This window comes from Fukomys damarensis, unplaced genomic scaffold, assembly GCF_012274545.1.
Source record: "Fukomys damarensis isolate Sample0158 unplaced genomic scaffold, DMR_v1.0_HiC HiC_scaffold_16, whole genome shotgun sequence".
NCBI classification, from domain to species: Eukaryota; Metazoa; Chordata; class Mammalia; order Rodentia; family Bathyergidae; genus Fukomys; species Fukomys damarensis.
In genome coordinates, this window is record NW_022900928.1 from 18,604,856 (window position 1) to 18,629,337 (window position 24,482).

At 39.8% G+C, this 24,482-nt stretch overlaps 1 protein-coding gene across 1 annotated transcript in view; it reads right to left on the bottom strand.

The window, feature by feature from the left end:
* Positions 1 to 14,315, bottom strand: part of Ctr9 (CTR9 homolog, Paf1/RNA polymerase II complex component) — a 29,871-nt gene extending 15,556 nt beyond the window's left edge. The window contains exons 1-12 of the mRNA XM_010615268.3: positions 14,114 to 14,315; positions 12,828 to 12,926; positions 10,212 to 10,451; positions 9,271 to 9,388; positions 8,736 to 8,825; positions 6,073 to 6,221; positions 4,313 to 4,420; positions 3,009 to 3,116; positions 2,665 to 2,901; positions 2,351 to 2,440; positions 2,115 to 2,243; positions 1,806 to 1,989 (exon numbers count right to left, since the gene is read on the bottom strand). Of these exons, the coding sequence (XP_010613570.1) occupies positions 1,806 to 1,989; positions 2,115 to 2,243; positions 2,351 to 2,440; positions 2,665 to 2,901; positions 3,009 to 3,116; positions 4,313 to 4,420; positions 6,073 to 6,221; positions 8,736 to 8,825; positions 9,271 to 9,388; positions 10,212 to 10,451; positions 12,828 to 12,926; positions 14,114 to 14,158 (1,597 nt within the window). The 5' untranslated portion in view covers positions 14,159 to 14,315. The remainder of the gene's footprint in view (positions 1 to 1,805; positions 1,990 to 2,114; positions 2,244 to 2,350; positions 2,441 to 2,664; positions 2,902 to 3,008; positions 3,117 to 4,312; positions 4,421 to 6,072; positions 6,222 to 8,735; positions 8,826 to 9,270; positions 9,389 to 10,211; positions 10,452 to 12,827; positions 12,927 to 14,113) is intronic.
* Positions 14,316 to 24,482: the final 10,167 nt, after the last annotated feature.

Genomic DNA, 24,482 nt, shown 5'->3' on the forward strand with positions numbered 1-24,482 from the left:
AGAAGGGAAGGGAAAAGGGAAAGAAAGAGGAGGAAACAAAGGGAAACAAAGCTTCTGTAAATAGGGAGAGGAAGAAGGGTTGAAGGAAGGGAAGGGGGTGGGAAAAAAGAATCAAGACATATTATATACAGGTAAAAATTCCCTATGATCATTGTGATCAATCTGTATAACAACATGTACCAATAAAAATTATAAAGTTAAGAAAAACAAAAAAACAGCAACGGCTGCCTATCAAGTCAGCTTAGATTCAGTTTGTCATTTAACAAAAATTGTACTCACTTTGAATCACTTTGGCACCCACAATGGCATGACAAATGCCCACTGATAGCTCCTGTTGACTAGAGTCAAAACATCATGTTTTAGGTTCTTTTAACACGTCCTGTCAGCTTGAACCACCAATGGGACATGCATGACTGTCCCATCGGGCATTGTACCAATGGGATGGTCCCATGCTGCTGACAGAACAGCTGTGCATGCACCAGCAGTGGTTCAAACCAACAGGGATGTAACATGTTCAAATCAGACTTGCCCAGCAGTGAGGCATGTAAATTACAGCCCCGTTGTGAGCACATTAAAGAAGGAACAGTAGTATTCCTTGTGCTTGAGGGATCCATGCCAACCCCAGGAGATGCAGACAGTACTAAACCCTACATAAATATAATTTTCCAAAACTTTTTTGTATATCTACCTGTATATATATCAATGAAAAATTCATAAATTAGGCACTGTAAAAGATTAATACCTAATAGTAAAATAGAACAATTGTAATATACTGTAATTAAAGTTATACATGCTCAGCACATGATTTCTTTTCTTTCCTTTCACCTTTTCACTTTATTATTTTTTATTTTTGTTTTTCACTTTTTCACTTTAAAGGAGGCACTTTGTGGCTTTTCTTCAACAGATCTGTATTGCCAGCATCACTACTTTTGCACATTGGGACCATTTTTAAGTAAAATAAGGGTTACTTGAACACAAACACTGTGATACCCAAGAGTTGCTCTGTTTACAGAAATGACTCCTAAGTCACTAACACGTGGGTAGTATATACAGTGTGGATACACTGCACAAAGGGATGTTTTACAACCTGGGCTGAACTGAGTAGAACAGTGTTAAGACTTTATCATCCTATTCACAAAGGTGTGAAATTTACAACTTACCAATCTTTTTTTTTTAAGTAGGAAAATTTATTGAAAAAGAGAACTCCCAAGAGACAAGAGGGAAACTGAAAGTGAGTTGCCACCAGTCATCTTTTTTCTGGATTTTTCCATTTAGTATTTGGAATTCATGGTTCATTGTGAGTAAATGAAAACTGTGGAAAGTGAAACCCTGGATAAGGAAGTACTATTGTATGGTATGTAAAAAATTCCATATTTTACATCATCGAGGTTGCAAAAACTCAAAGTAGGATATGTTAGCAATAAGTGTTTGAAAAAAACCCACTTCTCTTAGAATTATAAACACTGTAAGTGTTTATATGAAATACAAACAACAGTTACAAAGGAACATCCACTATCAAATATGTCACAGAGTGGTTACTAGCTTAATAAAGACAGCTGAACCACCGAACATGCCTATTCACTGAGTATGGTCCAAGTGATTTTTGTTACTTCTTTTATTTTCTAGCACAAATATAAGTGAAGCGACATGTTTTGAGGTTCCCTTATCTGCCTTGAAGAAAAAGGGACATCAGAATCTTCAAAATTTTTACTACTGACACTAAAGTTTTTCCCAACTGAGTTTTTGCCACTCTTGTGGGAATCTAGGAATTGTATTACTTATTAAGAAAAGCTTAAAATTCTTACAGTCAACATAGTTGGGATGTTCCCGTAAGATGTTTTTATACAGTTTTTCTGCTTCATGGAATTCACACATCGCCTCATATAGCCTGGCTAAATTGTACGATGTAGTAACAGAAATGGCATTATAATAATGTTCATCATGTTCAGCTTCCGCCTTTGCACGATCCAATGATGCCAAAAAATATTTCTAGGAAGAAGAAAAGAACATAGTTAAAAGACTTAGTTGGTACACCTAAAAATAAAACAAAACAAAGCAAAACTATGCATTCAACTTGATCAAGCATAAAAGATGGGAAGACTCCATTTTCCTACCTTTGCCTCTCCTAGGTTTCCAAGTCTAAAATGGAGGGCACCAACATTATTCAGGATCTCAGGGGGGACATCAGCCTGCACTTTCTCCTGAAGGATTCGTGTTGCTGTTCCATAGGCTGAAAGGGCACCCTGTATTTTTATGGTGGACAGAATAAGGTATATGTAAAAATAAAAGAAAAATACTATACCAGGCTTATAAAAAACACATATATAGAAGAAAAGCATGACTACATTACCTGTATATCAGTCTGTTCTAAGATTTGTGCCAATTCAATCCAAGCCTCAACATCATCAGGATACTGTTCTGTGACCTTCTTCAAATGGCCCTGGGATAAAAAAAAAAATCATTAAACTAATGCTGTCAAAGTAAAGAAAAAAAAAAGATGGCTATTTTAACTTGCTTACCAAACCAACTATTATCTAAAGCGGACCAAGCTTAGCTAACAAAACTACTTGTATCACAGCTCCACCAGCAATAACAGGAAATGGAGGCTGGCAGGCTTGGGATAGCTAAGAGAAAATAGCTAAGATTTTTTTTTAAAAAATGTACCTTGGCAATATCTCTTTTTTCTTGATCTTCTGATGCAGCATACAGAGAGCCAAGAATTTTCATCGTTTCATAATTGTTAGGATAAGCTTTCAAAACTTTCTCAAAGCACTGAGACGCGTTCTCTTTGTCACCTCTATAAATATACATTTGTCCCAAACCAAAAAACGGGAGCACAAAAGAGGATGAGGCAAACTGTGTGGCTTGATAGTAGTACTGAAAAGCTTGGTCATAATCTTCCTAAAATGTGAAAATAAAACGAGATCAATGTGCTATAAGTGCTAAAAAGACCAGAAAAATGATAAATAAATGGGCTAGATATAAAGGCTGTTATAAGATCATCTTACTTGAACATGGAATGACCTAGCCAGCTGGTAGCAGCTCTCAGCCTGCATGGCCTCCACTTCGGTGTTGTGGAAAGCGTGGAGAGCAAGGTGCTGTACTTTACTGTAGTCCTGCAGAACAACCATCAGAAAATCAGCTGAAGTGTTTCGGTCAGCCTGGACAGCTGCTTTATAAACAGCAACACTTGATTTACTTATAAATATATTTTCATCTTCTTCCTAAATAGCTGCCCTTTACTACTCCAACAGTTCTAGCCTAAAGCTTAAGCAATAATGCACCATAAAAAGGGAGTATGTGTCTATGCCACAGTATAAAGTATGGTGGTTCGTAGGTATGTGGTCTTAGGCTATGAACTCTGCTTTGATTTACTCATCTGAAAACTGAGGGTAAGATTACTTATTCCATAGCATTGAGAAGATTACAGAATTCCCGGAGTGCACTTTTAACAGTTCTTACCCTTTAGTAGGTGCTGAATACATGCTAACAACAAAAACATTGTACCTCTTATAATGAGATTAATAAGATTGATAAATCTTTGTGAACTTTTACCAGAATTGCTACTTAAAAGTTCTTAGTACAATTTAATATCTGGTTTCTTTAGGGCAGATTAAACTTTCATGCTTATTATATAAAAACTTTGTCAACAAAATCTTAGACTTAATATTTTAAGAAATCAAAAACATCACTGCTTCTACAGAATTAGTGGTGAATTTAAAAATGTGCCACAGTCAATATGCAAAAACGAAAGTAAAAGTGCTGAAGATTCCTTTAGGACTACATCCATACATCCAAGTTCCATTACACCAGCGCCTCACTACCCAGAGGCAATGCATTGCCTACCACCAACGCTGCACTCTTACGGCTAAGATTACTTCACAGACCTGCGCCTTTCCCTTTTCAACCACCCAGTGACTGCCTTCTAAGACCGAGTGTCAGAGCTTTTCCGCTGTGGTGAAAACCCTCCTAAAGCACTCGCTCACTTCCTTATTTCTCTACTGTAAGTGGGCAGAGACCTTTATTACATTTGCTTTCATCTTTGTGTTTTCTATGAAACTGAACTCGCGGAGTGCAGAAACCACATCTTCTTCATCTCCAAATCCTTACCGCAGTATTAGGCACAGTATAAAAGGGTCAACAAATATTAAGTAAATGAATGAACAAATACAGCCACGCCAAGATAACTAATCCTAACCCTAATTTGGAAAAAAAAATTTTTCAAATTTCTTTCTGAGTTAAAAAAAAAAAAAGTATTGACTAAATCCAGGAAAAAAAAACTAAGATTTAAGAATGAATGACCTTCCACTACCTTTTTGAAGAAAAAGTGATTTGCCAAGTGGTTCAATACCATAGGATTACTGGGATCGATCGTATATGCTCTGGAAAGGAGCTGGACACCATTTTTGATGGAATCGGCCTAAAAGAAAACAATGCAACAGAATGAAAAGATTATTTTTTGTGTATGAAAAGATTATTAATTAGCACTTTTTCTAAAGTTTTCTTTATAATCTCAAGAAGGGCTGCATGTAACCCTAAGCTGATATCAGTATAGCACCAGTTATTCAAATTTCAAATAATGAGTCACCATAGGGTTAGAATTTAGGTCATTTGTTTGTTTTTTGAGATAGGGTCTCACTATGCAGTTCAGGCTGGTCTTGAACTCACTATGTACCCTAGGCTGGTCTCAAACTTGTGGCAATCTTCCTGCATTAGCTTCCTGAGTGCTTGGATTATAGTCATGCACCATAATGACCACAGAATTTAGTTTTTCAAACAAGATTTAATTACAGAAGCATCCACACTGTAAAAACTTCCTTGTCCTCTGACACTGGGTGCATATAGTAATTATACTTGGTATCATAGCCTTACATAATTTACACTGACTCCTAGGGAAAAAAATAGAAGTCATTCCGCAAAATACTACAGTTTTACTGAGCTTTACTAAATTGTTCTGAGTGGGTGGTTAGGATGTGTTAGACTGAGACAGACAGACAACAAGTTGTGTCATTTCATCACTGGGACACAACTAGATGATTTTTAAATATCTGTATTATATCTTTGATTGACTGATTGACTGGCTGATTTTGTGAGACAGGGTCTCATTAAGTAGTTCAGCCTGGCCTTTAACTTACTATACAGCCCAGGCTGGCCTCAAACTCATAGCAATCCTCCTGAGTGCAGAGATTACAGGCGTGCATTACCATGCCTGCCCAATGTATCTTTTAGATCCTCCTTTTAAGCCTTAAAATTTTGTGGGACAGCAGTTATGTCACTTTTCCCCCTCTTTTCATATTCTTGTTTAGTTAATGCTTGAGATTTATCTACTTTATCAGTTCTGGCTTCTGCTCTTTTCTTGGTATGACAGACACCTGTGATCATCCAGCAGCCTTTTTACCCCTCTTATCTTGCTAACAGGATGGAGATTTCAAGATAATCTACTCCTCTGTCTGGTGGCCTAAGGTAGAGGTTTCTGACTGGGAACAATGTCATTTTTGCTTGTCACAACTGGAGAGATGATACTGGGTAGAGGCCAGGCATGCTACTACACATCTGCCATGGAGAAAAGAGTCCACAAAAATAAATAATCATCTAGCAAAAAACGTCAACAGTGCCAATCCCGAGAAACACTGTTTTAGACAATTAATAGAAGCATGAGGGGACGCTTCCTTCTCAATATGAAAGTTTCTTTAAGAAAAAGCCTTTTATCCTATCCTCTCTCAAGACTGATACAATAATGAGATGGCTGGAGATGCAGCAGTCATCTTGTGACAATAAGAGACACAATGAAGAAAGGTCACGCATTTCTTTCTTGTTTGCTTTTGAGACAGGGTCTTGCTATGTAGCTCAGGCTGGCCTTGAACTCACTATCTAGCCCAGGTTGGCCTCAAACTTGCAATGATTCTCCTGAGCTTCCTGAGTGCTGGGATTACAGGTGTGTGCCACCTTGCCCAGGCAAGTCACTGAAAGATGTAAACACACACACACACACACACACACACACACACACCCCCACCCATGCTATAGGCCTGATAAATGAGTAGAAACTTATGTAATTTTCCCCTCACATACCTCTTTATTGTTGAGTTCTAGAACAGCCAGACCAACCAATGCTCCTACACATTTGGAATTAAGTTCCAGGGCTCTGCTGAATGCCAGACGAGCTTTCTCTAGCTTGTTAAGTTTCACAAAGCAATGGCCCATTCCTAGACGAACTTCAGCTAAAAAAAAGCAAAATCTTTCCATGAGTCAAACTGGGGCATTTTTAGGGTCCAGTTACAAAAATGCTTAAACATTCTCCACTATGAGTTAGCCTCAGTAGAAAAACACTACATAATCTCTTGGCCTACCAAAAACTTGGTTTCACCAGAGGTTAGAACATATCATTTTCTACCCATCTTCCCTCCGTGGGTACCTTTCCTACCACAGAAGAGAACATCTCTAATACTGGTATTCTTCTTATAGTCCAAGACCCCTGCTACATTATACCCTCTCTATTCCACTCAGCTCAATTTCTAATTTTTGCAAAGCAACACTTAAACGGAGGACAAAAATTCTATTAAGACCTTAAACACTGTATCTGATTGTACCCACATGCTGTGTCTTTCACTTCAGAGCGATGCATTCTTTACACTCCTTTCAGGGCCTTGTGAGAACACAAAAGGGCCAACCTTTCATTGGTCACTGGATCCCTACTTATCTATTTGAGGACACTGCTCCAGCAAACCTCCATTATTTTTTGTTGTTTTTTGGTTATCGGGGATCAAACTCAAGTCCTTGAGTTTGCAAGGCAGGCACCGGAATCACTAAGCTAAATCCCCAGCCCAAACCTTCATTATTTTTCCTATATCGTAAACTTTTTCCTCTCTACTGGGGGATTCTTATTCATTTATAAGCATTCTCCAATCTTACAAAAATCCTTTCTTGATGCCATTTCCTTTTCCAGTTAGTCCTGTTCTTCCCTTGACAGCAAAATTTCTTGAAAGATCTAACACACACTGCTTTATTCTCTTCCTTTCTTCCTTTTTTATTTTTTCCCCTTCCTTTTGCTTTCTCTTAAACCTACTCCAGTGAGGGGCTCACTCTCGCCATTGGAGTAAAACTGTTTTCATCAAGGGTACTAATGATTTGTACCCTGCTAAATCCAATGATCAACAATTCTGTTCCCATTTTACGTTGCCTAACAACAGGATGTGACAGTCACTCGTGTTCCTTCTAGGAACACTTTCATTTGGCTTTGAGGACACTGCACATAGCCTGGTTTCCTCCTACACTTCTGGAGGTTCCTTCTTGGCTCTTTTGCAGATTTGTACTCATTTTCCTACTTTCTAAATATAACAGTGCTCTGGGGCGCCCCTGAACCTCTTCTGGTCTACACTGCACTAGTGACTTCATGCAGGTGCAGGGATCTTATACCATCTGTATGTTGATTTCCAAATTCACTGCTTCAGCCCAGACCTCTTTCATGCACTCCAAGATGAAGGTCTGGGCTCTTCAAATGTTTATTCTAAGAGCATCTCAAAATTTTCATATCTAAAACTAGATCCTCTTAAGCTATTTTCCAAAGGCAGTAAAATGTAATTCCCATCCTAGCATGAGCCACAATAAGCTGTGACCGGAATGACTAAAACAGCCTCTCTCCAATCTGTTTTTGTTCCTGCCCTCTTATCCTGAATTTCACATGAGCTTAAATATAAATCAGAGCCAGTAACTCTTCTGCCCAAAGCCCTCCAATGGCTTCCTGTCCGAATAAAAGATGAAGTCCTTATAATAATCTAGGCTACTCTATATGATTACTACCAGTTTGTATTTTTGATCTCATTCCTTAGTACTTCCTTCTGCGCACTATTCCAGATACACTGGCTCCCCACTATTTTTAAATTTGCTAGGCACAATCTGTTTTTTTCTTTCCTTTCTTCAGTATTCAGGGTTGAACTTAGGGTCTCAAGCATGCTAGGCAAGAATTCTACCAGTGAGCTACATTAAACTCTACTAGTGAGCCTGTTTAAATTTTATTTTGAGGCAAAGTCATACTTAAGTTGCCCAGGCCGCCTTGGAACTTGGGGTTCTTCTGACTCAGCCTCCTCAGCAGCTGGGATCATAGATGTGCACCACCATAACCAGTAAGACACATTCCTTCCTCAGGATCTTTGTACCTGCTATGCTGTCTCTTTCTGGAAATGGTATTCTCCCATGTGTTTGCATGGCTCTTCATTTTTTTACATCTTTACACAAATGTTACTATCTTTGATGAGTTTCCTTGGTCACTTATTTCTAAGCAAATCCTAATGCTTCCTTTTTTTTTTTTTCTCTATTCTTGTTCTTAGCCACTGCCAGTATCTTACATAGCACATATTTTTTTCATTTAATTTTCTCCACTGTAAACTGAATTACATGAAGATAGGGGCTTTTTTCTCTTTGGTTCATTACTGCATTCCCAGGATTTAGAACAGGCCTGGCACATAATTGGAACTCAACCAAAATATGCTATATTACTGGCATTTTAGGAAAAAAGTTAATATATAGGGGGAAAAGATTATAATATGATCTACTACCCAACTTTTAAATCAAATACAATACTTAAGAAAAAAATGATCTTGAAAAATAAAAAATAATCTGTCATTGTAACACTCCAATACTATCTTTTCACAAATGACTTCATAGGCAACTGACAAATTTTCAATAGTTTAAGTTGGGTCACACATAGCTTAGAACTAAAATAGTTTTTCTCTCACCTGGACATCCCGGGTTAGTTCGCAATGCTTTTTTATAATAAGCAAGAGCTCCTCGGTAATCCTTCTTATTGAATGAAATACAAGCTTTACCTGTAATGATTTAAAAAAAAAAATATCTACTGGCTGATTAAAAAATACAGATCTACTGTGCTTTATGGTGTTCACTGACTTACCTAAATTAAATACATCTACTAGTAAGAAATACTTGAAAATAGTGAACAAGATTTCATATTCAATTAGGGCATAGTGACGTATGCCTAAAAACATTTTCTATTAAATATTATAAAATGACAGATGAAATAGCTTGTAGTTGTCTAAGTAGAGGATGTTAACTGAATCTTTGGAAGCAAATGATAAATTATTCTTAGCTGGTATATACTTATTTCAATAATCTCAACAATAATCTGCTGCATAGTTTCACATTTACAAGCTCTTCTTTTCAATCCAGGTCAGTTAGCAAGGCACTATTAAAAGAGACACAGTCTGGGCATATGCTGAAAAAACTAGGCTCCTAACATTGTCACAGACCACTTACCAAGAAGGGCTGGAATATTATTTGGAGACTGGTTGAGTACAAAATGAAACTGTGCATCAGCTTGATCCATCTTGTCACCTTCAAGTAAGCAGAAGCAGGCTCTTCCCAGTAAATGGTTCTGTAAAGTAATGTATCATCTTAGGCTTTATTGTATTAAGGACTAACCACAATTTTCCATGAATGTGTAAAATTAAAATGCAAACCATATAGAAAGGGGGTAGAGCATAATACAAACTCCTCTATAAAGTGTAATGTGAAAAAAAGAAATTCTTGGGCTGGGGATTTAGCTCAGTGGCACTGCACCTGCCTTGCAAGTGCAAGGTCCTGAGTTTGATCCTCAGTACCAAAAAACAAAACAAAGCAAAACAAAAAAATCACACAAAAAATAAACAGAAATTCTTAATTACAAAACTGAAAACTATCCTGAAACACAAATCATTTGTGCCAGTAACAATGACAAAAAGTTCAAAGTCCTTAAAACATCTGTGGAAGTCATCTGGAAATGTTTGAATTACTGACTCAATGTTTAAGTAAGTTTTACATACTTCAACAGTACTAGGAATTTCAATTTTAATGAGGAGCCCTTCTTTTTAATTGTATCATTATTATGAACACAAATTAATTATACAAATTAATGGCATCCACTGTGATATTTCCATATATGCACAATTATGTATTGATCATGCCCATCAGCCCATCTTTAACTCTTCTTATTTTTTTGGGGTACTGGGGATTGAACTCGGGTCCTTGTGCTTGTGAGGGAAGCAGCAGAATCACTGAGCTAAATCCCCAGTCCAACCCATTTTAAACTCTTGATTTCCTCCCCATGCTCCAATAATATTATTTTAAGAAAAATTCTTTCAAAAGAATCACATACATTTTGCTTTCATGTGGTATATTTTCCCTCTCTCATAAATTCAAAGATATTTGACTTATTTTACCTGATCATACATAATAATTTTATCAGCCATTGTATACAACAAGGTTGCCTGTGTAATAAGATCCTTTTTATTGTCCTTATTCTTTTCTTTCCGAGCCTGTTGTACATAATAGGCTGCCAATGTATCCAAGCAAGTCATCTGGTCTTTTTCATGGTCTCTATAATCCAAATTGCCATCTATACGTGCCGCTTCCAATAACTTTACAAACTCTTCTGTTTTTCCTTGCTTGTAGTATTCCAGCTGTAAGGTAAAAGATCAAATTAGAATCACTAAAGCACACATACATATAAACACCAATACAGTGCTGAGGATTTAGCTCAGCGGTGCCACCGCCTGCCTCACAAGCACAAGGTTCCGAGTTCAATCCCTGGTACAAAAAACAAAAACAAAAACAAAAAAACCAATACACAAACGTTTATAGCAGCTTTATTTGTAATAGCAAAAAACTGAAAACAACGCAAATGGTGATTAACAAGTAAATGGATGAACTGGTATATCCATACAATGGATAATCTTCTGCAGTAAGAAGGAGTGAACTATTGATACATGTGAAGACATAGATAAATCTCAATTATGCTGAAAGAAGTCAGACCAAAAAAAAAGAAAGACCACATACTGTGTGATTTCATTTATATAAAACTCTAGAAGATGCATACCAATCTTTATTTAGCAATAAAAGGACTGGTGACTGCTTGTAACTGGGGGTTGGTTGGGAGAGAAGGGTACATCAGTAACTTTTAGGGCAATATATATATTCATTAATCTTGAATGTGGCAAAGATTCCAGAGGTGCATATATATGACAGAATATTTCAAATGGTACACTTCAAATATGTGCAGTTTCTTATAAGTCAATTAGACTAATAAAACTGTTAACAAAGCCGGAATCTCTAAAAATGTTTCCATCTGCTTCTTATATAGCAACAGCTGATTTCACATTAAAATGTTCAAACAAGCATTGCTTGAGAAAGAAAGCAATAATGGATTGAATCTAGATCTATTAAAAATTATCTGTGACTTTAGGCCTGCTGGATAACTTCCCTGGGCATCTGTTTCATTTTTCTGATTTGTTTGTTTGTTTTTGAGGCAGGATCTCCCTTTGTAGTTCAAGCTGGCCCGGAACCCATTATGTAACCCAAGCTGGCCTCAAACTCGAGGAAATCCACCTGCCTCAGTCTCCCCAGTTCTGGGATTATAGGCATGCACCACCACGCCCAGCTACATGTTTCATTTTTAAATATAAAAGGAATATCTATCATTTATTACCACCTCCTATGAGATCAGCTATACAAAGACCTTCACTTACATTTAATTTGTAAAACTGTCCTGTAGAATGGGTACTAATATCCCCATATTTTAGCAGGCTCAGAATTTAAGTCATTTGTTGAAGGTCGTACAAGTAGTTGGCAGCTAAAATGAGACTTGAATGAAGGCCTCTCTAATCCCAAAGATTACACTCTTTTCCGATAACAATGTATACTCCATAATGTTTCATTTCATTCTAGAGCAAGTACCATCCTAATCCTCCAATATTCCAAATTTTGGGTAAGGCTGTTCAAGTATATGTACAAAAAAACAAAAACAAAAAACCCTTAAATTCCCTTCTGGTTTAAAATATGTGTGAGAAAGATCAATAGCTTGGTTTCCATGGAATGGGAAAACTTGGCACTTCTAGTTAATAAAAGTATTTCTCTGTACATTCACATCAAAGAGAATAATTTTTTTTTATTTATTTTTTTTTTTGAGACAGGGTCTCACTATGTAGTTGAGACTGACTGACCTGGAACTCACTGTGTAGCCCAAACTGGTCTCGAACTCACAGCAATCCTCCTGCCTCAGCCTCCCGAGTGCTGGGATTATAGGCGTGAGCCACCACGCCCGGCTAAAGAGAAGAAATTTTTGCAGTGGGATCAAGCACTGGATGGAAACTCACTTCCAAACCTACTTCTCTGACCTCCAAAATAATATTAGGAACCTCATGTATCTTAACATAAAAGCAACTTGTGACACATTTGCTTAGCAATGATTGTATATCACCTATTCACACATAAAGAAACATGGTACTAGGAAACACAGTGCAAGGTATAGAATTTTAGGCTTTCTGGTTGAATTTTCCTGGGAATTTTTGGTAATATTCATATTATGGAGGGGATTAAATAAGACACAAAAATATAAGCTTGAGATAAACTTCAGCCAAATTGGCTTTTGTGGGTTAGCCTGGAACCTACTAACCTTTTAGAGTATTTTATGGAAGGTATCTTTCTGTTTTTAAAGCAGTGTTAAGTAGTAATGCTGATATTGTGGCACTGTTTCTTTTTACAGCATATTTATATGTATATAAGCAGTCTTCACTGAATAATCACATATAATAAAAAACTCAATATAGAGTACTATTTAATGAAAATGAAAGTTGCTTTTACCAACATATACTAATTTACCAGTAGAGTAGCTCATCAATTAGGCAACTGCCCTCACTGTTCCAAAATAATATATTAAGTTCCAGACAGATGGTGTAATTATTTATCATATACCCAAGCTCACTATTACTGTATTTGAAAACATAAACCTCATATCTTCCCAGTCAACAAATAAATGCATTTGCTACATGAATACTGACCGCCAAAGCAATCCATATGTGCAGTTGTGTATGTTCCTGCTTCAGAATACTGATAACTTCATCCCCCTCCGGTAACTGATCGAAGTCAAGTTCAATGACCTAAAACACAAAATTGAGGTTTTATCTCATTTCTTTTTTAAATTCACGTTTCTTCTCCGCTGCTTTTCTTGAATATACACCAACATGCATATACCCAGAGTACATATTCACTTGCAATAGGGTTGCCTTAATACATGTTAATATTTCCATAGGACAGATTATATGGTGATATTACAATAAAGCATACAGATGCAAACAATTCCTGCTAGCTGTCCGCACATTACCAGAACTACCAAGCGCTTTGTTTCCTCAAAAGTAACTAAGCAAAACTGTTTAACCTATAACCGAAGTAAAGTGCTGATAAGCACACCGGAGACTCTGAAGCCATAGTTCTGACACCTTGAGAAACGTGACCCTAGAGGCCATGAAGAGTTGAATACCACTGTACACATAAATCACGGAGGCAGCATTTGTGTATCGCTGACACTCCTGAATATCGACACAAAAATAATAAGAGGAAAAACATTCTGGAATAAGATAGAGGTCACAGTTACACAACTTGGCAAAGATACAAAGACCGATGTATTTTGTAAGTGAGTTATATTTCAACACTGTATCTCACACAAACAAGAAACAGAGTATGAAATATTCAAGAATGAACTTCAAAGCTGAGAGCCTCATTCAGACAAACCATAGGCCACCCACGAATCAGAAGCTGGTAGGGGAAGGGGGTCAATTCTACCAGCACACGGTAGCTGCTAAGTCTTTGGCACTCTACCCCGCTGATGGAGCGTTGTGTTGGCATAGGGCAGCATGACAGACTCGAATTTCTAAGACGGAAGGGGGGAGCTGCTGTATTTTCGTCAGATACCGATTTTGGGCACCAGGTAGACCAGAGTGGACATAGATCAGCGCCCACCTCTGCAATCCGCAAGGTGCTTCAGTTTATCCGGTAAGCTCATGCTCCAGTGCCCGTGAATTAGGACTACAGCAGAGCACTGTCAAAAATGAGCAGGCTGGAGGGGGACTTGCATAAACTCCGTGCGGGGTGGACCCCGACTGCAGGGACACCCGGGTTCCCAGCCCAGCGGGGCGCAGGGGTTGAGAAGGAGGTGATCCGAGCTTGGGCTGGAGCATTCGATCTGGGATCCTGCGGGTGCAGGGTGAGTTCTCATCGGAAACGAAGTCCAGGGTTGGGGGGGCGTTCAAGATCACGGCCCCCACCCTGTCCACACTCAGGCACCTACCTCGTCAGTGTCCCGGAGGGGAATCTCGATGGAACCCCGCGACATGATGAGATCCGCAGGCAAGCGGGCGTGTCGCCCAGACGTTCAGCAACTGGTAGTCTTCGTTTCTGGCTTGTCCGGGAGCAAGCGATGGCTCGAGAACCGGTCGTGACTGCCGCCCCGTGGCTCAGACGAAGGTCCGTCTTCTCCTTCCCGTCAGACTCTCAAACAACGAGCAGCGGACGGCGACCAGCCACTTCCGGGGGCGCCGCCCCCCGCCCCCTGCCCCGGAAGTACTGCCCGCCGGAGGGCGTCCGACGCGGCTTTTTCTGTGGCTCTGGTGCGCCCTTCTTTGGAATGACAGTTCCTAGGCTGTCGGCGTGTGGACTGCGGGTAGCCGGACAGCCAAAGGAACCCCGGGAACTTATGGGCTTTGGAATAACTCAGCGCCGCGGGCCCAACCAAAGCTTGGAAAGCGAATTCGCTCGGCCGGCGGTGGGCGGGCCAGTGGCCACGTGGCCCTCCTATGGGCGGGGCCTGGCTAATCTCGAGGTTGCTGGGAATAATTCAGTTCGTTTATCCACGTCCCTTGGTTCATTCATCGCCTGGCAGCTTTTATGTGCGAGTCATACCGGTGATACCTCTGTGATGTAGTCATGGTAATAATGTGTGTATTTTTTTTGGTACAATGGATCGAAGGGATCGAACTCGGGCCCTTAACGCTTTCAAGGCAGGCGGCAGAACCACTGACCACTGAGCCAAATCCCCAGTCCCTTGTGTTTATGTGTATGCATATATTTTTTTCAATTTTTTTGTCTCAGTATGTAGTGGAGGCAGACCTGGAACTCACTATGTAGTCCAGGTTGATCTCGAATTCACAGCAATCCTCCTGCCTCATTCTCCTGAGTGCTGGGATCACAGGTGTGCGCCACCACATCCGGCACCCTTGTGTATATGTTTTAATGGTTCATTGAAGCATAAGATCTATTATAGATTTATGGCTTTTTTTTTTTTTTTTTGGCCTTACTGGGGATCGAACTCAGCACCTTGAGCTTGTGAGGCAGGTGGCGACGCTACTGAGCTAAATCCCTTGCCCAGATTTATGACTTTAACAAAATTGTCGAAGAGTTTATTTAAACCTGTAATCGAAGTTTGATTAAATTATATAATTCGATTAAATGATTGTAGAATTTGATTGAATTAGATTATGACCAGTGTTTTGACTAAATCAAAGAATCTCCTTGAATAAACTTGTAAACAGCATCGGTTTTACTTCCCAGGTGTTTTCCAGATGTACCCTCTTTCTTCATCTCCTCTTCCTCTCCTGAGTCCAAACCAGTCCTCACTCACTTGGATTATTGCAGTCTCCGATTCACCCATTATTTCATCAATGCTGGCCCTAAGCTTCAGCCATTTTACCCACTTATTTTTAAGAAATAACAATTTCTGCCGGGTGTGGTGGCACACGCCTGTAATCCCAGCACTTGGGAGGCTGAGGCAGGAGGATTGCTGTGAGTTTGAGACCAGCCTGGGCTACACAGTGAGTTCCAGGTCAGTCTCAACTACATAGTGAGACCCTGTCTCAAAAAACCAAAAACCAAAACAAAAAAACCAATTTGATTTTATTTTTCCTCCTCTTGATTGTGCAACTATTCCAGCATTTGTTGTCCAATACAAATGCTAGGAATCAAACATTTTTGGTAATTACATTAAAAAATAAAAAACTGACAAAATTAATTTTAGTAATATATTTTGTTTAACCCAATAGATACAAGATGTTGTAATTTCAAATGATAATATAAAATTTGAGATAATTTACATTTTTATAGTAAAATTTCAAATATCCAGTATAGCCAGGGGCTGGGGACTTAGCTCAGCGGTTCCACTGCCTGCCTCTCAAGCTCAAGGTCCAGAGTTTGATCCCCAGTACAAAACAAAACAAAACAAAACAAAAACACCACCAAAAACAAAATATCCTCTAGTATAGCCAGGTATGGTGGTGCACACCTGTAATCCATTTGGGAGGCTGAGGCAGGAGGATCGCTGCGAATTTGAGGCCAGCCTAAACTACATAATAAGACCTTGTCCCAAAAAACAAAACAAAACAAAATCTAGTATGTATTTTACACATAACTTAGTTGCTTAATTTTAATTGGCTCTGTATTTAGATTTCCTAAAATTTATAGTTGAAAAAAGATTTACATACTTTAGTTTTCCACAACTCAAATTAATTAAAGGTAAAATTTAAAATTCAGTCTTCAGTTGGACGAGCCTTATTTCGCAAGCTCACCAACTGTATGTGGTTAGTGAATACTGTATTTGAAAGCACAGTACATTACTTCTAACAGATACTGTTTAATACACTTTAAAGTGAGCATTAAACAAAAGTACATGTAGTAGTGATTGTTATTGTCCATGCAGAAAAGTCTTATTATTAAAGATCCTATCATTATGTTTGATCTTTCAATTACAAGCAACTAAAGGTGTCCTAACAGATAAGGCCAAGCTCTGTGATTGAATAATAGGGGAACTCAGTTTAAATTGGGATTGGAAGAAGTGACTTTAAAATTGCAACTGAGAAAGTGGTAAGATTTGACCAGATAAAGGACACGGGGAAGTGTATATCAGACAGAGGACAGCATGTAAAACGGCTTTGTGAACTAGGAGTCTATGTGCCTGGAACATAGAAATGGGAGGAGTAGCATGAGATGAAATGGGAGACAAGAAGTATTCCAGTAATGCTGGGCTTTATCCACGTACAGCAAAACTGACCCCTTGTTCTGCTTCCAACATAAGTAAGCACAGGTGTCACACCCTATGGTTGAGAAATGCCAAACACTGCTCTGAAATAAACCACAACAGTATTTCACTGTTGTGTCCAAAGTAAGTGAAATAATCAGCATTTCCCACATGTTACAGACTTAACAAAAAAAAAAAAAAAAAAAAAAAAAGGGTTAGGGCCAGGGATTTAGCTCAGTGGTTACGGCACCTGCCTCAAAAGCACCAGGGCCCGAGTTCTATCCCTGGTACAAAAAAAGTTTAATTGCTGATTGTGAAATGTGTAAGTCTGTGCAATAATTTGCAGGCATGTGGCAGTCATATAAAAATTTGTTCCTTTTCCACGGTGAGCCACATTATAACTTTGGTGTGTGTGCATTTGATGAATCCTCCAAAGCCTGAACTTGCATATAAACTTTTGCGAGTGTTTTGGTACATAAGCTTTTCCTAAACGCTTTCATCTCTGAGAATTTCTTTTGACATAGGATATGATAAAGATTTCAAGTCTGAAGTGCAGTGTGACTGAAGAGCTTTAAATGATGTGTACATTGGCAGTGAGAGAGAATGAGAAAGTATTGGCTGAGGTTTTAAAGGGTCGCTCTTATTATGTGGTTAGAAAATGGATTGGGAAGTGTCTGAGAGGATGTAGGTAGATTGTTTCAGAAACTGAAAACAATATCCCAGGGGTGTGATAAATAGCTAGGGGAAGGTTTAAAGTAGTGGAGGTAGAAAGCATCACATAATAGAAGATTATTGCTACCTACCTGTCTATCATCAGTTGACTGATGGATCTGTTGATTATCAGTGTCTTAGATACTTTGACTTGCCAATGTATTGGCTGGTGAGGTCAATAAAAGCATAGTGTCAAAGACTTCTGGTTTCTGGTGTGAGCAGCTGGGGGATGATGTGTCATTTCCAAAAATAGGAAATATTAGTGGAGAAACACATTTGGGTGAGAATAGACTACTGTTTGGGTTTCAGATGTGTTGTTCACCGTGTGTCTGAGATAGGCAAGTGCAGATGTCAGACAGAGCTGGAGACCAAAAGACAGATTCGTTTGAGCTGGAGAAGTAAATCTGACAGGCACTGGCTGGATAAGATTTAAAACTAAGAGACGAGATGACATCTCACAGAGGGAGAGCGGAGCTGACAAGAGAAGGACTCAGTACCAAGCTCTAGTCTGCAAGGAATCAGAGAGGACTGGATGGACAGGGATCCCGATCCTGATCCTGGCAAGAACTGGAAAAAACTACCGCTCCGCACACAAAAAGCTATCTCCAGCATTTTGTTTTTCCCTGCCTGTAGCAGACACTGGTTAAATTAGCTGTAATTATTTTGTAGCCGTCACCTTAGTTTGGAGTGGTTTAAGGATTTTATTTCAGTTGGCGTGGCTGTGCAGTGTCTATCCACAAAATGGCGTGTTCCATTTGGGGCCTGACTGCACCAGCTCAAGGTAAAGCAATTAGTGTATTTGGTCAATGTGGGGGTTTTTGAGTGTAAATAGATCATGAATGTTCTTAGTTTTCTCTTCAGTGGTGGTAACTACTGTCTGTACATACAGTTAGCCAGTCTGAGGAGTAAGCTATTCTACATGTTGACAAATGATAGTAATTATTTAAAAGGTGTAAAGAACATTTGACCTTAAAGAATATATCAGATCTTCACTGGGCTATCTTTTAAATAGCAGTACACAAATGGAAGTGTTTTAAGAAGTTTGTATAAAGTACTAAGAGAATAAGAAGCTGTAATTAGTTTGCTGGGGTTGCGGAACCAAAGTACCACAGACTGGGTGACCTGAAAAACAGAAATTGATTTTCTTGCAATCCTGGAGGGAAGGTCTGAAGTCGAGGTGTTGGCAGAGTTGGGTTTCTTTTCCTGCCTTGGTATAGCTGCCTTTTTGCTAAATGTTCACAGTTGTCCCTCTATTTGTGTCTGAATTCTAATCACCTCTTCTTACTGGATTATCGGTTACATTAGATGAAGGTTCACCCTAATGACCTCATTTTAATTTAATTATCTTTTTAAAGATCCTACCTCTAAATACAATTATATTCCAAAGTACTGGAGGTTAAGATTTCAATATATGAAATTTGTGTCAGTACATTAGAACAAATTAAAAAATTGCTGAAAAAGAACTAGATTAAAAAAATTTAGATAAAAATTGTAACATCCTCATAAATGCATAATGGAGTCATCAAAATTATATGTACCAGAAATTCATTTAATCTTTAGAATAACTCTTAACACCTGAAAATGGTAGAGTACCTGGCCTGGCCTCAATTTTTGTCAACTCACACACGTGCGCACGTGCACACACACGCACTTGAGGAATCATGAACAAAATCTTTCTCCAGGAAGCCTCCTGCTGCAATTTGGATCCTGAATGTCCCTCAAAGGCTCATGTGTTAAAAACTTGGTTTTTGGGGTGGCATTGTTGGGAGGAGACAGAACCTCTGAGAGGGGGGGCATTGTGGGAGGTACTTACATCATCCAGAACACGCCCACAAAGGGATTGTAGGACCTCTGCCCTTTCCTCTCTTTTTTCCCTGGCCTGTGATATGAGTGATTTTTCGAGCCTTGTGCTTGCAAGGCAGGCAGTGGAACCACTGAGCTAAATCCCTGGCCCAAATCTTTTTTTAAAAAACCTTATCTCATTATAAGTTAATTATCTCCAACAGTTTGGAATAGTGATAGATATGCTAACCAACCTTGTTATTATTCTTCTATAAAATCACTGCCCTTCATGTTTTTCTTATTTTTTCCAAAAAATAACTTGACATTGAAAGGTATTCACTGCAAGAACATTATATATCACAATACATTTTCCCCTTTCTCTTGAAAATCTGTGTGTGTGTCCATGAGCAGTCTTCCTTCTGCCTCTGACCTTCTGGAAGAGATATTTTCTGGATCCTCCCCTCTTCCAGTGTAAGGCAACTGGATTGTGCTCAGTACCTAGACTTTGAATTGCTTTATAAAAACCACACTTGGAAACATGGCAAAGAATTTTGCTTCCATAAGCAAATGTACATGCGGAATTTGCATGTTATTACTTTGTGTAGCTGAAGCTTTCTGCTGGAGTAATTAAGCAAATATTTTGAAATTTTTAGAACCTTGAAAAAGGAAGAGAGTTCTTCACATTCATTTCTAAATGTTGTAAGAAGTATTTCAATTTTTTTCTAAAAAAATAGGTTCTTTTGGCCAAATTAGCTTAGATTTTGTATATTAAAAGCTTGCTGTTTATAAAAAATGTTTAAAAGTATTTAAAATATTTATTCATGATTCTTTTTCTATCTTCACATATGTTATAAATAGATTGCTGTGTTCTGGGACTTGCTAGGGCAGAGAAAGAAATTAATATACTCTTTAGTGAGTTTCTTTTTGTTGTTTGAGACAGGATCTCACTTTATAGTTCAGACTGGTCTTGAACTCACTGGGCCCAGGCTGGCCTCGAACTTGAGATGCTCCTGCCTTCGCCTCCCGAGTGCTGGGATTACAGGCGCGTGCCACTTCACCGGGCTGTTTTTTTAAAAATTAATTTTATTGGTACATTTAAGGTGCACAGTATAATGACATTCATCCTTGGGAATGTGCACCTTTACATCATCCATCTTGGTTCCTATTTTTCCCCATTCCCCTGCCCTCCCTTCAACCCCTCCACCCCTCCCTATCTACAAAGACTGTTTCCATTTTTTTCTTATATTAATTCCATTCTCTTCCTTCTTTCCCCCCACCCCTCCCACTTTCCCTTTGCACCTTTTCTTTCTATTTCACATTATCTGTTATACCTTTTAGTCCTTATTTACACGTTCAGTTTCTCACACTAGAGAAACTATTCAGTATTTACATGTGTGTCCTGTTTATATCACTTAAGAGTATGGCCTCAATGTGCATCCATTTAGTTATAAATGTCTCTAGTTTCTCATTCTTTATGGCTGAGTAGTACTCCATTTTATAATCTCCAACATTAATAGTGCTTTGTTTTATGGTGAGATAAAGGGAGAGCTTTTCAAGCTTTGGAAAGATCTTTTTCCTTTCTGTGTTTCAGAGATGGGACTGTCCCTTAGAATAGTGCATCTCACATTTTTTGGTTTAGCAGGGATCACCCAGCGAGCCGGACAAACTAAAAATTTTAGACCCCGCCCCCCGCGGCAGATTCGGTGGGCGTGGCCTGGAGCGAAGAATCTGTATTTCTGCCAGGGTCCCAGGAGAGGCTGACGCTGTGCGTTCTGTTCGGGGTGTTCAGGTTCTTGATGATCTAAACAAAGAATTAAGCAGACACCCAGCAGGAGAGGCAGCAAGACACTTCTCAGCGTGGCAGCAGGCCAGTGAGAAGAGTTCAGGGCAATGAGGAGGCTTGGCGTTCAGGCTTTTAAGCCTTAGGGTTTGAGGTGGGAACGAGCAGCTTGACTAGGCCCCTAGAATTTTTGACCTTTTATGGCCCTTGTTGTGGTGACCAGAGCCTAATCTGCATAGTCAATGACATGGTAATTAGGGCGGGGTCGGGAAGACCAGGGGGGCACATGCTGTGCGTAAGCTGTTACCTGGTCGGTTACTTTTCCCATTTTATTTAGATCCGGGGATCTTCGTCCTGGGCTAATGTTTAACCTGATCAGAAGGTGGATCTAGTTCCAGAAAACCGGCTCCAAGGTTGGGTCCCCGCCCCAGCTGTTTCCTGGTTACAAGCTTCTGCTCTAGCCCAGAAAGCAGGTTTCAAAGCGGACCCTTCCTTCTTTCTCCAGCCTTTTCCTTAGCTACCTCCTGCCTCAATAGTGGCATCCCACCTTGAGAGCCACTGCTTAGAGAGCCTGGGGTCAGAAGCCTAGAATTGGACCTCAGAGAGAGAATTTACAATCGGATACTCATGCTGTCCCGGGCACTAGGCAGGTCCCTTGACACACGGGCTGTTGGATCCAAATAGTAAACCTACAAGTCAGGAATTATTCCTACCTTAGATCAAGGAGTTGATGCTCAGGGAGTTCACTGAATTGCCCAACATCACACAGCTAGTAAGTGGCAGAACCAAAATTGTAACTTTTTTTTCTTCTCCAGATCTAAGCTATTTCCATGAAAAATGTGCTTATCTTGATCAAACAAAGCTCATCTTATTTTTTCCCATGCTTGAATAACTTCTCTAACCTCCCCAGACCATGGCTTTCTGCACCCCTTTACCCTTGGTTAAATAAAGACGAGACTCACACACCCTCAGGAAGGGGCCTGGTGAGGGAGACAGCTGCAATAAGCAGCCAACTGTTGGTCACAGACGGGACCATCTGCTGGCCCCTTTTCCCTGGAATCAAGCAGTTTCCCGGGCTGAGACTTTCTGTTTTGTTTGGTTTTGTTGCTGCTGTTGTTTGAGATAGGGTCTCGCTGTGTAGTTCAGGCTGGCCTTGAATTTACTATGTCACTCAGGCTGACCTCGAACTGTGGCAATTCTCCTGCCTCAGCCTCCTGAGTGCTGGGATGACAGGTGTGCCCCACCACACCCAGCTTCAGACTTTCAGCTTTAAAACCTGGGTAGTCTCATGGCTTCATTATTATATTAATAAAAGATATAATAAAGGATGAAGATGAACAGCCCGATGAAGAGATGCATAGGGCAAGGTATGGAGTAAGTGTCACGCCCAGCAGGTATAGCAAGAACCCCCCCATCTCCATGGCAACCTTGTGGGCAGGAGAGCAGCACTCAGCAGCCTGGGCACTGTCAAGCAGTGGCACCACGCCTGCCTGGCAAGTGCAAGGTCCTCAGTTTGATCCCCGGTACTGCCAAAAAAAAAAAAAAAAAAAAAAACCCCCGAAAAAAAAAAAAAAAAAAAAAAAAAAAAAAAACAAAAACAGAAAATCAGGTCCCAGCTGCCGCAGTTCGAGGAAGCCTGATGACATCAGCTACCACCACCCGTCCACAGCCCTTCCAGAGAAGCTTGACCTCACTCTGCTCCCAAATTCCGGAACATAGCAACCATGCCCTTTCCCTTTAAATTCTTTGCTCTCCAACTGCTCCACACTGACTCCCCTTCAGACTCAGCCCTCTTGGCACCCGAGCATTAAATCATTAAATAAACAAGGCTTGTTGCTCACAACACCTGCCCATGATTTGCGCGCATGCTCTCTCCCTCTCCCCCGCTTACAGTAAGAGACTTGGCATTTCTGTGCCCTCCCCAACCCTACCACCCTGCCTATACTCAAGACTCAAAGCCCTCTGAAGCCTCTAATTCAGGGACATTTATGAAGGTTTCATCACCTAGACATTATCAATTACCAACTCAATCTCTGGCTTTTCTCTACCACTGGGAGGATGAAGCTTGGGGCTAAAAGTTCCGAGCTTCTAATGGCTTAGCCTTTTTGAGGACCAGCCCTTATAAGCCTACCAGAAGTCACTTCATTTGAACAAAAGATGCTCCCATCACCTGGGAGATTCCAAGAGATTAGGAGTTCTGTGACAGAAACTGTGGTCAAAGACCAAATATTTGAACAAATGATGCACGTAGCACCGCTAATGCTTAGGAAATCAGGAGCTCTATGCCAGGAAGTGGCAAATGTCCATATATATTTCTTATTATATTGTAGTATCATAGGGTCCACACAGTAAGTCAGAGGAAGTTTAATATAAGGAATTATTGACTGTGATAAAAGAGTAACTATAAAATGTAAGGAAAATCAGTTTGGTACCCAAAGAAGCACACACTTGGAAGGATTAGGATCTCACTGGAGACGGTAAGGTGCAGCTAGTTACCAGAGAAAAGTTAAATGGCCTGCTTAGGCCAGGCTGCAGTTTGTCTGGAGTTGCTGGACATACAACAGACCAGGCCAGAATACAGTGAGGGGCGCGGACTACCAACAACTAACTGGCAGCAGGGTGGTCAGAGCCACCGGTTTGGGCAGAAGGCCTTCAGATAATGGGGGCAAAGAGGGGTCTGGCTCTGTGAAGGGTGGGCTGGGGTTGCAGAGTGGTGCTCTCTGCCTGTGGCTGGCTAGGGTCACCACAGGTCCTACCCCAGCTGCCCAGTTTCCACAAAACACCAGGAAGGCCTCTTCCTCTGGCAGTGTCCCTGCTGTGTCACCCACTAAGAAAGCTTGACATCTTGCTTACTGCTAAGGAGAAATTGTTAAAGGAAGTTCATTACTTAGTACAGAGCACGTATTAAAGGGCTCACTGACTCAGAAATGAGAAGCGACAAATGGTTAATAAGCAATGGAGCACCGTTTTTTTTTAATATGAGTTAAAAATAAATCCAAAGTAAAAAATTTTAAGACATTCGGCTTTATTCCAGATACAAAATGAAAACAGAATCTCATTCATCCCCTCTCAACCTATTTTCTCTCCCCAGAGGTAAAAAGCATATCTTCCAACAAAAACATGCATTCACCCATGGATATGCCAATGTTAGAGTTTATACAAAGGAGGTCATTTCCTTCTACGATATGCTTTTTTTTCCCAATTTAAGCTGCCTTGAGAAATCTCTCAGTGTGTCACCGAAACCCTTCAGCACACCCCAATCTACTTTATTATCTTTAACCACTGTACAGTTTTGTGATATATAGATGATGGATACTTTATTTACTTTTATTTTGGTATCAGGGATCAAACTCAGAACCTTGCACTTAAGAGAGAGAG